Source organism: Hypanus sabinus, chromosome 16 (assembly GCF_030144855.1).
Source record: "Hypanus sabinus isolate sHypSab1 chromosome 16, sHypSab1.hap1, whole genome shotgun sequence".
Classification (NCBI taxonomy): Eukaryota; Metazoa; Chordata; class Chondrichthyes; order Myliobatiformes; family Dasyatidae; genus Hypanus; species Hypanus sabinus.
In genome coordinates, this window is record NC_082721.1 from 51,085,930 (window position 1) to 51,100,568 (window position 14,639).

A 14,639-nucleotide genomic window follows, 5' to 3' on the forward strand; every position below is an offset into this window, starting at 1 on the left:
CACAGTGAGGTCCCATGGGGAACAGGGAGACTCCACAGTGAGGTCCCATAGGGATGAGGGAAGTCCCACAGTGAGATCCCATAGGGCTGAAGGAGGTCCCACAGTGAGGTCCCATGGGGATCAGGGAGACTCCACAGTGAGGTCCCATAGGGATGAGGGAAGTCCCACAGTGAGATCCCATAAAGATGAGGGAGGTCCAACAGTGAGGTCCCATGGGGATCAGGGAGAGTCCACAGTGAGGTCCCATGGGGATAAGGGAGACTCCACAGTGAGGTCCCCTAAGGACGAGGGAAGTCCCACAGTGAGATCCCATAGGGATGAAGGAGGTCCCACAGTGAGGTCCCATGGGGTGTATGGTGGTCCCACAGTGAGGTCTCACTGGGATCAGGGAGACCCTGCAGTGAGATCCCATTGGGATGAGGGAGGTCCTACAGTGTGGTCCCATTGGAAACAGGGAGATCCCGCTGTGGGGTCCCATGGGGATTATGGTGATCCCACAGTTAGGTCTCATGGGGAGCAGGAAGATCCCACAGTGAAGTCCCATTGGGATGAGTGACGTCCAACAGTGAGATTCCATAGGGATGAGGGAAGTCCCACAGTGAGATCACATTGGGATGAGGGAACCCCCAAAGTGAGGTCCCATGGGGATCAGTGAGATCCCACAGTGAGTTCCCATGGAGCTCAGGGAGACTCCACAGTGAGGTCCCATTGGGATCAGGGAGGTCCCACAGTGAGATCACATAGGGATGAGGGAGGTCCCAAAGGAAACAGGAAGATCCCACAGTGAAGTCCCACTGGGATGAGTGATGTCCCACAGTGTTTTCCCATAGGGATGAGGGAGACCCCACATTGAGATCCCATAGGGATGAGGGACGTACCACAGTGAGATCCCATAGGGATGAGGGATGTCCCACACTGAGGTCCCATTGGGATCAGGAAAACACAGTGAGGTCCCATTTGGATGAGGGAAGTCCCACATTGAGATCCCATCCTGATGAAGGAGGTCCAACATGAGTTCCCATGGGGATCAGGGAGACCCACAGTGAGGTCCCATGGGGATCAGGAAGATCCCACAGTGAGGTCCCATTTGGATGAGAGAAGTCCCACAGTGAGATCCCATAAGGATGAAGGAGGTCCCACCGTGAGGTCCCATAGGGATGAGGGAAGTCCCACATTGAAGACCCATGGGATCAAGAAAACTCCATAGTGAGTTCCCATGGGGATGTGGGAAGTCCCACAGTGAGATCCCATACGGATGAAGGAGGTCCAGCAGTGAGGTCCCAAGGGGATCAGGGAGACTTCACAGTGAGGTCCCATGGGGATCAGGGAGATCCCACATTGAGGTCCCTTTGGGATCAGGAAAATCCCACAGAGATCCCATTGGTATCAGGGAGAGTCCACAGTGACGTCCCATAGGGATCACGGAGAAGTTGCAGTGAGGTCCCATGGGGATCAGGGAGATCCCACAGTGAGGTCCCATCGGGATCGGGGAGATCCCACAGAGAGCTCACATTGGGATCAGGGAGACCGCACAGTGAGGTGCCATTTGGATGAGGAAAGTTCCACAGTGAGATTCCATAGGGATGAGGGACATCCCACAGTGAGTTCCGATTGGAATCATGGAGACCCCACAGCGAGGTCCCATGGGGATCAGAGAGATCACAGAATGAGGTCCCATGGGGTTCGGGGAGATCCCAAAGTGAGGTTGCATTGGGATTAGGGAGACCCCACAGTGAGGTGCCATGGGAATCAGCGAGACCCCACAGTGAGGTCCCATGGGGATCAGGAAGATCCCACAGTGAGATTCCATAGGGATGTGGGAAGTCCCACAGAGAGATCCCGTAGAGCTGAAGGAGGTCCAACAGTGAAGTCCATGGGGATCAGGGAGATCCCACAGTGAGGTCCCATGGGGATCAGGGAGATCCTACAGTGAGATCCCATAAGGATCAGGGAGACCTCACAGTGTGGTGCCATTGGGATCAGGTGGACCTTACAGTGAGGTCCCATTGGGATGAGGGAGGTCCCACAGTGAGGTCCCATTGGGATCAGGGAGAGTCCACAGTGAGGTCCCATGGGGATGAGGGAGACTCCACTGTGAGGTCCCATAGGGATGAGCGAAGTCCCACAGGAAGATCCCATAGGGATGAAGGAGGTCCAGAGTGAGGTCCGAAGGGGATCAGGGAGACTCCACAGTGAGGTCCCATAAGGAAGAAGGAAGTCCCACAGTGAGATTCCATATGGATCAGGGAGACTCCACAGTGAGGTCCCATAGGGATGAGGGAAGCCCCACAGTGAGGTCCCAGATGGATCAGGTAGATCCCACAGTGAGATACCATAGGGATCAGGAAGGTCCCACAGTGAGGTCCCTTGGGGATCAGTGAGATCCCCCAGTGAGGTTCTATTGGGATCAGGGAGATCCCACAGTGAGGTCCCATGTTGATCAGGGAGACCCCACAGTGTGGTCCCATAGGGATCAGGGAGACCCAATAGTGAGGTCCGATTGGAATCAGGAAGATCCTGCAGTGAGGTCCCATATGGATCAGGGACATCCCATAGGGATCAGGGAAGTCCCACTGTGAAGTTACATGGGGATCATGGAGATCCCACAGTGAGATCCGATACAGATGAGGGAAGTCCCACAGTGAGATCTCATAGGGATGAGGGAAGTTCCACAGTGAGGTCCCATGGGGATTCGGGAGACTCCACTGTGAATTCCCATAGATATTGTGGGAAGACCCACAGTGAGGTCCCATGAGGATCAGGGAGACTCCACAGTGAGTTCCCATAAGGACGAGGGAAGTCCCACAGTGAGATTCCGTAGGGATCAGAGAGACTCCACAGTGCGGTCCCATAGGGATGAGGGAAGTCCCACAGTGAGATCCCATAGAGATGAGGGAGGTCCCAAAGTGTGGTCCCATCTGGATGAGGGATGTCCAACAGTGAGGTCCCATGTGGATCAGGGAGATCCCACAGTGAGGTCCCATGGGGAGTACGGAGGTCCCACAGTGAGGTCCGATTGGGAGTATGGGGGTCCCACAGTGAGGTCTCATTGGGATCAGGGAGACCCTACAATGAGATCCCATTGGGATGAGGGAGGTCCCAAAGGAAACAGGAAGATCCCACAGTGAAGTCCCACTGGGATGAGTGATGTCCCACAGTGTTTTCCCATAGGGATGAGGGAGACCCCACATTGAGATCCCATAGGGATGAGGGACGTACCACAGTGAGATACCATAGGGATGAGGGCGTCCCCACAGTGGGGTCCCATAGGGATGAAGGATGTCCCACAGTGAGGTCCCATAGGGATCAGTGAGGTCCCAGATGGATCAGGTAGATCCCACAGTGAGATCCCATAGGGATCAGGAAGGTCCCACAGTGAGGTCCCTTGGGGATCAGGGAGATCCCCCAGTGACGTTCCATTGGGATCAGGGAGATCCCAAAGTGAGGTCCCATGTTGATTAGGGAGACCACACCGTGAGGTCCATTTGGGTTGAGGGAAGTCACACAGTGTGATCCCATGATCAGGGAGACTCCACAGTGACGTCCCACAGGGCTGAGGGAAGTCCCACAATGAGATCCCATAGGGATGAAGGAGGTCCCACAGTGAGGTCCCATAGGGATCAGTGAGGTCCCAGAAGGATCAGGTAGATCCCACAGTGAGATCCCATAGGGATCAGGAAGGTCCCACGGTGAGGTCCCTTGGGGATCAGCGAGATCCCACAGTGAGGTCCCATTGGGATCAGGGAGATCCCACAGTCAGGTCCCATGTGGATCAGGGAGACCACACCGTGAGGTCCATTTGGGTTGAGGGAAGTCACACAGTGAGATCCCATGAGGATCAGGGAGATGCCATAGTGAGGTCCCATAGGGATCAGGGAGATCCCACAGTGAGATCCCCTGGGGATCAGGGAGATCCGATGCGGATCAGTGAGATCCCATCGTGAGGTCCCATGGGGATCAGGGAGACCCCATAGTGAGGTGCCATTGGGATCAGGGAGGTCCCACAGTGAGATCACATAGGGATGAGGGAGGTCCCACTGTGAGGTCCCATAGGGATGAGCGAAGTCCCACAGGAAGATCCCACAGGGATGAAGGAGGTCCCACAGTGAGGTCCCATTGGGATCAGGGAGATCCCACAGTCAGGTCCCATGTGGATCAGGGAGACCACACCGTGAGGTCCATTTGGGTTGAGGGAAGTCACACAGTGAGTTCCCATAGGGATCAGGGAAGTCCCACTGTGAAGTTACATGGGAATCATGGAGATCCCACAGTGAGATCCGATACGGATGAGGGAAGTCCCACAGTGAGATCCCATAGGAATCAGGAAAACACAGTGAGGTCCCATTTGGATGAGGGGAGTCTCACAGTGAGGTCCCATGGGGATCAGGGAGAGTCCACAGTGAGGTCCCATGGGGATAAGGGAGACTCCACTGCGAGGTCCCATGGGAATTCGGGAGACTCCACTGTGAATTCCCATAGATATGAGGGATGTCCCACAGTGAGATCCCATAGGGCTGAAGGAGGTCCCACAGTGAGGTCCCATGGGGATCAGGGAGACTCCACAGTGAGGTCCCATAAGGACGAGGGAACTCCCACAGTGAGATTCCGTAGGGATCAGGAATTCCGTAGGGATTCCCATAGTGAGGTCCGATTGGGATCTGGAAGATCCTGCAGTGAGGTCCCATATGGATCAGGGACATCCCATAGGGATCAGGGAAGTCCCACTGTGAAGTTACATGGGAATCATGGAGATCCCACAGTGAGATCCCATAGGGATCAGGAAAACACAGTGAGGTCCCATTTGGATGAGGGGAGTCCCACAGTGAAGTCCCATGGGGATCAGGGAGAGTCCACAGTGAGGTCCCATGGGGATAAGGGAGACTCCACTGCGAGGTCCCATGGGAATTCGGGAGACTCCACTGTGAATTCCCATAGATATGAGGGATGTCCCACAGTGAGATCCCATAGGGCTGAAGGAGGTCCCACATTGAGGTCCCATGGGGAACAGGGAGACTCCACAGTGAGGTCCCATAGGGATGAGGGAAGTCCCACAGTGAAATCCCATAGGGCTGAAGGAGGTCCCACAGTGAGGTCCCATGGGAATCAGGGAGACTCCACAGTGAGGTCCCATAGGGATGAGGGAAGTCCCACAGTGAGATCCCATAAGTATGAGGGAGGTCCCACTGTGTGATCCCATAGGGATGAGGGGTCCCACAGTGAGATCCCTTAGAGATGAGGGAAGTCCCACAGTGAGGTCCCATAAGGATCAGGAAAACACAGTGAGGTCCCATTTGGATGAGGGAAGTCCCACAGTGAGATCCCATAAGGATGAGGGAGGTCCAACAGTGAGGTCCCATGGGGATCAGGGAGAGTCCACAGTGAGGTCCCATGGGGATAAGGGAGACTCCACAGTGAGGTCCCCTAAGGACGAGGGAAGTCCCACAGAGAGATCCCATGGGGATGAAGGAGGTCGCACAATGAGGTCCGATGGGGATCAGGGAGACTCCACAGTGAGGTCCCAAAAGGAAGAGGGAAGTCCCACAGTGAGATTCCTTAGGGATGAAGGAGGTCCCACAGTGAGGTCCCATGGGGATGAAGGAGGTCCCACAATGAGGTCCGATGGGGATCAGGGAGACTCCACAGTGAGGTCCCATAGGGATGAGGGAAGTCCCACAGTGAGATCCCATAGGGATGAAGGAGGTCCCACAGTGAGGTCCCATGGGGTGTATGGAGGTCCCACAGTGAGGTCCGATGGGGAGTATGGTGGTCCCACAGTGAAGTCTCACTGGGATCAGGGAGACCCTGCAGTGAGATCCCATTGGGATGAGGGAGGTCCTACAGTGTGGTCCCATTGGAAACAGGGAGATCCCGCTGTGGGGTCCCATGGGGATTATGGTGATCCCACAGTTAGGTCTCATGGGGAGCAGGAAGATCCCACAGTGAAGTCCCATTGGGATGAGTGACGTCCCACAGCGAGATTCCATAGGGATGAGGGAAGTCCCACAGTGAGATCACATAGGGATGAGGGAACCCCCAAAGTGAGGTCCCATGGGGATCAGTGAGATCCCACAGTGAGTTCCCATGGAGCTCAGGGAGACTCAGGGGTCCCATTGGGATCAGGGAGGTCCCACAGTGAGATCACATAGGGATGAGGGAGGTCCCACAGTGAGATTCCATAGGGATGAGGGAAGTCCCTTAGGGATGAGGGAAGCCCCACAGTGAGGTCCCATGGGGATCAGGGAGGCTCCACTGTGAGGTCCCATAGGGATGAGCGAAGTCCCACAGGAAGATCCCACAGGGATGAAGGAGGTCCCACAGTGAGGTCCGATGGGGATCAGGGAGACTCCACAGTGTGGTCCCATAAGGACGAGGGAAGTCCCACAGTGAGATCCCATACGGATCAGGGAGACTCCACAGTGAGGTCCCATAGGGATGAAGGATGTCCCACAGTGAGGTCCCATAGGGATCAGTGAGGTCCCAGATGGATCAGGTAGATCCCACAGTGAGATCCCATAGGGATCAGGAAGGTCCCACAGTGAGGTCCCTTGGGGATCAGTTAGATCCCCCAGTGACGTTCCATTGGGATCAGGGAGATCCCAAAGTGAGGTCCCATGTTGATTAGGGAGACCACACCGTGAGGTCCATTTGGGTTGAGGGAAGTCACACAGTGTGATCCCATGATCAGGGAGACTCCACAGTGACGTCCCACAGGGCTGAGGGAAGTCCCACAATGAGATCCCATAGGGATGAAGGAGGTCCCACAGTGAGGTCCCATGGGGAGTACGGAGGTCCCACAGTGAGGTCCGATTGGGAGTATGGGGGTCCCACAGTGAGGTCTCATTGGGATCAGGGAGACCCTACAATGAGATCCCATTGGGATGAGGGAGGTCCCAAAGGAAACAGGAAGATCCCACAGTGAAGTCCCACTGGGATGAGTGATGTCCCACAGCGTTTTCCCATAGGGATGAGGGAGACCCCACATTGAGATCCCATAGGGATGAGGGACGTACCACAGTGAGATACCATAGGGATGAGGGCGTCCCCACAGTGGGGTCCCATAGGGATGAAGGATGTCCCACAGTGAGGTCCCATAGGGATCAGTGAGGTCCCAGATGGATCAGGTAGATCCCACAGTGAGATCCCATAGGGATCAGGAAGGTCCCACAGTGAGGTCCCATGTGGATCAGGGAGACCACACCGTGAGGTCCATTTGGGTTGAGGGAAGTCACACAGTGAGATCCCATGAGGATCAGGGAGATGCCATAGTGAGGTCCCATAGGGATCAGGGAGATCCCACAGTGAGATCCCATAGGGATGAGGGAAGCCCCACAGTGAGGTCCCATGGGGATCAGGGAGGCTCCACTGTGAGGTCCCATAGGGATGAGCGAAATCCCACAGGAAGATCCCACAGGGATGAAGGAGGTCCCTCAGTGAGGTCCGATGGGGATCAGGGAGACTCCACAGTGATGTCCCATAAGGACGAGGGAAGTCCCACAGTGAGATCCCATACGGATCAGGGAGACTCCACAGTGAGGTCCCATAGGGATGAAGGATGTCCCACAGTGAGGTCCCATAGGGATCAGTGAAGTCCCAGATGGATCAGGTAGATCCCACAGTGAGATCCCATAGGGATCAGGAAGGTCCCACATTGAGGTCCCTTGGGAATCAGGGAGATCCCCCAGTGACGTTCCATTGGGATCAGGGAGATCCCAAAGTGAGGTCCCATGTTGATTAGGGAGACCACACCGTGAGGTCCATTTGGGTTGAGGGAAGTCACACAGTGTGATCCCATGATCAGGGAGACTCCACAGTGACGTCCCACAGGGCTGAGGGAAGTCCCACAATGAGATCCCATATGGATGAAGGAGGTCCCACAGTGAGGTCCCATAGGGATCAGTGAGGTCCCAGAAGGATCAGGTAGATCCCACAGTGAGATCCCATAGGGATCCGGAAGGTCCCACGGTGAGGTCCCTTGGGGATCAGCGAGATCCCACAGTGACGTTCCATTGGGATCAGGGAGATCCCACAGTGAGGTCCCATGTGGATTGGGAGACCACACCGTGAGGTCCATTTGGGTTGAGGGAAGTCACACAGTGAGATCCCATGAGGATCAGGGAGACTCCACAGTGTCCCATAGGGCTGAGGGAAGTCCCACAGTGAGATCCCATAGGGATGAAGGAGATCCCACAGTGAGGTCCCATAGGGATCAGTGCGGTCCCAGATGGATCAGGTAGATCCCACAGTGAGATCCCATAGGGATCAGGAAGGTCCCACAGTGAGGTCCATTGGGGTTCAGGGAGACCACACCGTGAGGTCCATTTGGGTTGAGGGAAGTCACACAGTGAGATCCCATGAGGATCAGGGAGATGCCATAGTGAGGTCCCATAGGGATCAGGGAGATCCCACAGTGAGATCCCCTGGGGATCAGGGAGATCCGATGCGGATCAGTGAGATCCCATCGTGAGGTCCCATGGGGATCAGGGAGACCCCATAGTGAGATCCCATAGGGATGAGGGAGGTCCCACAGTGAGGTCCCATAAGGATCAGGAAGACCCCACGGTGAGGTCCCATAGGGATCGGGGAGACCCCACAGTGAGTTCCCATAGGGATCAGGGAAGTCCCACTGTGAAGTTACATGGGAATCATGGAGATCCCACAGTGAGATCCGATACGGATGAGGGAAGTCCCACAGTGAGATCCCATAGGGATCAGGAAAACACAGTGAGGTCCCATTTGGATGAGGGGAGTCCCACAGTGAGGTCCCATGGGGATCAGGGAGAGTCCACAGTGAGGTCCCATGGGGATAAGGGAGACTCCACTGCGAGGTCCCATGGGAATTCGGGAGACTCCACTGTGAATTCCCATAGATATGAGGGATGTCCCACAGTGAGATCCCATAGGGCTGAAGGAGGTCCCACAGTGAGGTCCCATGGGGATCAGGGAGACTCCACAGTGAGGTCCCATAAGGACGAGGGAACTCCCACAGTGAGATTCCGTAGGGATGAAGGAGGTCCCACAGTGATGTCCCATAGGGATCAGTGAGGTCCTAGATGGATCAGGTAGATCCCACAGTGAGATCCCATAGGGATCAGGAAGGTCCCACAGTGAGGTCCCTTGGGGTTCAGGGAGATCCCCCAGTGACGTTCCATTGGGATCAGGAAGATCCCACAGTGAAGTCCCATTGGGATGAGTGACGTCCCACAGTGAGATTCTATAGGGATGAGGGAAGTCCCACAGTGAGATCACATAGGGATGAGGGAACCCACAAAGTGAGGTCCCATGGGGATCAGTGAGTTCCCATGGAGCTCAGGGAGACTCCACAGTGAGGTCCCATTGGGATCAGGGAGGTCCCACAGTGAGATCCCATAGGGATGAGGGAGGTCCCACAGTGAGATCCCATAGGGATGAGGGAAGCCCCACAGTGAGGTCCCATGGGGATCAGGGAGGCTCCACTGTGAGGTCCCATAGGGATGAGCGAAGTCCCACAGGAAGATCCCACAGGGATGAAGGAGGTCCCACAGTGAGGTCCGATGGGGATCAGGGAGACTCCACAGTGATGTCCCATAAGGACGAGGGAAGTCCCACAGTGAGATCCCATACGGATCAGGGAGACTCCACAGTGAGGTCCCATAGGGATGAAGGATGTCCCACAGTGAGGTCCCATAGGGATCAGTGAGGTCCCAGATGGATCAGGTAGATCCCACAGTGAGATCCCATAGGGATCAGGAAGGTCCCACAGTGAGGTCCCTTGGGGTTCAGGGAGATCCCCCAGTGACGTTCCATTGGGATCAGGGAGATCACACAGTGAGGTCCCATGTTGATTAGGGAGACCACACCGTGAGGTCCATTTGGGTTGAGGGAAGTCACACAGTGTGATCCCATGAGGATCAGGGAGACTCCACAGTGTCCCATAGGGCTGAGGGAAGTCCCACAGTGAGATCCCATAGGGATGAAGGAGATCCCACAGTGAGGTCCCATAGGGATCAGTGCGGTCCCAGATGGATCAGGTAGATCCCACAGTGAGATCCCATAGGGATCAGGAAGGTCCCACAGTGAGGTCCATTGGGGTTCAGGGAGATCCCCCAGTGACGTTCCATTGGGATCAGGGAGATCCCACAGTGAGGTCCCATGTGGATTGGGAGACCACACCGTGAGGTCCATTTGGGTTGAGGGAAGTCACACAGTGAGATCCCATGAGGATCAGGGAGACCCCAAAGTGAGGTCCCATAGGGATCAGGGAGATCCCGCAGTGAGATCCCCTGGGGATCAGGGAGAATCGATGGGGATCAGTGAGATCCCATCGTGAGGTCCCATGGGTATCAGGGAAACCCCACAGTGAGATCCCATAGGGATGAGGGATGTCCCACAGTGAGGTCCCATAATGATCAGGAAGACCCCACTGTGAGGTCCCATAGGGATCAGGGAGACCCAACAGTGAGATCCCCTGGGGATCAGGGAGATCCAATGTGGATCAGTGAGATCCCATATTGAGGTCCCATGGGGATCAGGGATACCCCACAGTGAGTTCCCATAGGGATGAGGGAGGTCCCATAGTGCGGTCCCATAGCGATGAGGGAGGTCCCACAGTGTGGTCCCATGTGGATCAGAGAGATCCCACAGTGAGGTCCCAAGGGGGGTATGGAGATCCCACAGTGAGGTCCGATGGGGAGTATGGAGGTCCCACAGTGAGGTCTCATTGGGATCAGGGAGACCCTACAGTGAGATCCCATTGGGATGAGAGAGGTCCCACAGTGAGGCCCCATTGGAAACAGGGAGATCCCACTGAGGTCCCATGGGGATTAGGGAGATCCCACAGTTAGGTCTCATGGGGAGCATGAAGATCCCACAGTGAAGTCCCATTGGGATGAGTGAGGTCCCACAGTGAGATCCCATAGGGATGAGCGAAGTCCCACAGTGAGATCCCATAGGGATGAGGGAACCCCCAAAGCGAGGTCCCATGGGGATGAGGGAGAATCCACTGTGAGGTCCCATAGGGATGAGCGAAGTCCCACAGGAAGATCCCACAGGGATGAAGGAGGTCCCAGAGTGAGGTCCATAAGGACGAGGGAAGTCCCACAGTGAGATCCCATAGGGATCAGGGAGACTCCACAGTGAGGTCCCATAGGGATGAGGGAAATCCCACAGTGAGATCCCATAGGGATGAAGGAGGTCCCACAGTGATGTCCCATAGGGATCAGTGAGGTCCTAGATGGATCAGGTAGACCCCAAAGTGAGGTCCCATAGGGATCAGGGAGATCCCACAGTGAGATCCCCTGGGGATCAGGGAGATCTGATGGGGATCAGTGAGATCCCATAGTGAGGTCCCATGGGGATCAGGGAGACCCCACAGTGAGTTCCCATAGGGATGAGGGAGGTCCCACAGTGAGGTCCCATGTGGATCAGGGAGATCCCACAGTGAGGTCCCATGGGGAGTATGGAGGTCCCACAGTGAGGTCCGATGGGGAGTATGGGGGTCCCACAGTGAGGTCTCATTGGGATCAGGGAGACCCTATAGTGAGATCCCATTGGGATGAGGGAGTTCCCACAGTGAGGTCCCATTGGAAACAGGAAGATACCACAGTGAAGTCCCATTTGGATGAGTGACGTCCCACAGTGTTTTCCCATAGGGATGAGGGAGACCCCCACATTGAGATCCCATTGGGATGAGGGAGGTACCACAGTGAGATTACATAGGGATGAGGGAGTCCCCACAGTGGGGTCCCATGGGGATCATGGAGATCCCACATTGATGTCCCTTTGGGATCATGGAGGTCCCACAGTGAGGTCCCATGGGGATGAAGGAGAACCCACAGTGCGGTCCCTTTGTGATCAGGGAGATCCCACAGAGAGGTCCCATGTGGATCAGGGAGTCTCCACAGAGGTCCCATGTGGATCAGGTAGACTCCACAGTGAGATCCCGTGGGGATCAGGAAGATCCCACAGTGAGGTCCCATGGGGATGAAGGAGATCCCACAGTGAGGTCCCATGTGGATCAGGGAGACTCCACAGTGAGATCCCATAGGGATCAGGGAGACCCCATAGTGAGGTCCGATTGGGATCAGGAAGATCCTACAGTGAGGTCCCATGGGGATGAGGGAAGTCCCACAGAGAGATCCCATAGGAATCAGAGAGACCCCACAGTGAGGTCCAATAGGGATCAGGGAAATCCCACAGTGAGATCCCTTGGAGATCAGGGAGATCCGATGGGGATCAGTGTTATCCCATAGTGAGGTCCAATGGGGATCAAGGAGACCCCACAGTGAGATCCCATGGGGATGAGTGAGGTCCCACAGTGAGATCCCTTCGGGGTTAGGGAAGCCCCACAGTGTGATCCCATAGGGATCAGGGAGACCCCATAGTGAGGTCCGATTGGGATCAGGAAGATCCTGCAGTGAGGTCCCATATGGATCAGGGACATCCCATAGGGATCAGGGAAGTCCCACAGTGAAGTCCCATGGGGATCATGGAGATCCCACAGTGAGATACTATACGGATGAGTGAAGTCCCACAGTGAGATCCCATAGGGATGAGGGAATTCCCACAGTGAGGTCCCAGGGGATTCGAGAGACTCCACTGTGAATTCCCATAGATATGAGGGAAGTCCCACAGAGATCCCATAGGGATGAAGGAGGACCCACAGTGAGGTCCGATGGGGATCAGGGAGACTCCACAGTGAGGTCCCAAGGGGATCAGGGAGATCCCACATTGAGGTCCCATTGGGATCAGGGAGACCCCACAGTGAGGTCCAATAGGGATGAGGGAGATCCCACAGTGAGGTCCCATGCGGATCAGGGAGATCCCACAGTGAGGTCTCATTCGGATCAGGGAGACGCTATAGTGAGATCCCATTGGGATGAGGGTGGTCCTACAGTGAGGTCCCATTGGAAACAGGGAGTTCCCAAAGTGAGGTCCCATAGGGATGAGTGACATCCCACAGTGTTTTCCCATAGGGATGAGGGAGACCCCACATTGAGATCCCATAGGGATGAGGGAGGTACCACAGTGAGGTCCCATGGGGATCAGGGAGATGCCACAGTGAGTTCCCATGGGGATCAGGGAGACTCCACAGTGAGGTCCCATAGGGATGAGAGAGGTCCCACAGTCATGTCCCATAGGGATCAGTGAGGTCCCAGATGGATCAGGTAGATCCCACAGTGAGATCCCATAGGGATCAGGAAGGTCCCACAGTGAGGTCCCTTGGTGATCAGGGAGACCCCACAGTGAGGTCCGATTGGGATCAGGAAGATCCAACAGTGAGGTCCCATGAGGATCAGGGAGACCCCACAGTGAGATCCCATATTGCTCATGGAGACCCCACAGTGAGATCCCATAGGGATGAGAGAGGTCCCACAGTGAGGTCCCATAGGGATGAGTGTGGTCCCATAGGGATGAGGGAGGTCCAATAGTGAGGTCCCATGCGGATCAGGGAGATCCCACAGTGAGGTCTCATTAGGATCAGGGAGACGCTACGGTGAGATCCCATTGGGTGAGGGTAGTCCTACAGTGAGGTCCCATTGGAAACAGGGATATCCCAAAGTGAGGTCCCATAGGGATGAGGGAGACCCCACAGTGAGTTCCCATGTGGATCAGGGAGACTCCACAGTGAGGTCCCATAGGGATGAAGGAGTTCCCTCAGTGAGGTCTGATGGGGATCATGGAGACTCCACAGTGAGGTCTCATTGGGATCAGGGAGATCCCACAGTGAGGTCCCATGGGGATGAGGGAGACCCCACAGTGAGGTCCCATGGTGATCAGTGAGACTCCACAGTGAGGTCCCATAGGGCTGAACGATGTCCCATAGTGAAATCCCATAAGGATGAAGGAGGTCCCATGGGGATCAGGGAGTCTCCACAGCGATGTCCCATAGTGATCTGGGAGACCCCACAGGGAGTTGTGGAATGAATGGTATTACTCTGGGAACAGATGGGTCTCAGTGGGATGGGTTCCACGTGGTGTGGTGGGATCAGCCTGGGTGTGCTTCACAGCCTGTGCTGACCGTCACTGTTCCACCATTCTGCAGCAGTGGCTGACGTCATCAAGTGCCAACACGAGCGGGCCATCCACCTCTTCATCGACTCCCTCCTCAACAAAAACTACCCCAGCCTGGCCTACCGCTGTTCCAACCAGGAGACCTTCGAGCGGGGCATGTGCCTTAGCTGCCGGAAGAATCGCTGCAACACCCTGGGCTACGACGTCCGCAAGGTCCGCAGCAAGAGAAGTGGTCGCATGTACCTGAAGACGGCAGCAGACATGCCCTTTCGAGGTGAGTGCCACTCCCCACGGTCACAGGGGTCTTTTCAGTGCAGAGTGGGTGGGTTGGTACTCATTGTCCCATGGCCTCGAGGATGACAGTTCCATCGGTTTCTCTCAAAATCCATACACTGGAGTAGCTTAGCAGCTCATGCAGCATACTCGGGGAGACACAGACAATCGACATTTCGGGCGAGACCCTTCATCTGAACTGAGAGATAGAGGGAAGATCGCTTGTGTAAAGAGGCGACAGGAAAGGGTAGGGCAACAGCTGAGAATGAGAGGTGGATCCAAGTGGGGGTGATGGGCAGATAGAGTCAGCAGAGGGAGTGCGGGGAGGACCGGGTGTCCCAAGGTGGAAGGTGATAGGTAGAGGCAGGAAGAGGCTG

The 14,639-nt window shown here is 55.6% G+C and overlaps 1 protein-coding gene across 1 annotated transcript in view; it reads left to right on the plus strand.

Annotated features, from left to right (window-relative positions):
- LOC132406294 (lipoprotein lipase-like) overlaps positions 1-14,639 on the plus strand; it is a 102,446-nt gene that overhangs the window by 74,114 nt on the left and 13,693 nt on the right. Inside the window, exon 6 of the mRNA XM_059991737.1 lies at positions 14,021-14,263. Coding sequence (XP_059847720.1) covers positions 14,021-14,263 — 243 coding nt within the window. The remainder of the gene's footprint in view (positions 1-14,020; positions 14,264-14,639) is intronic.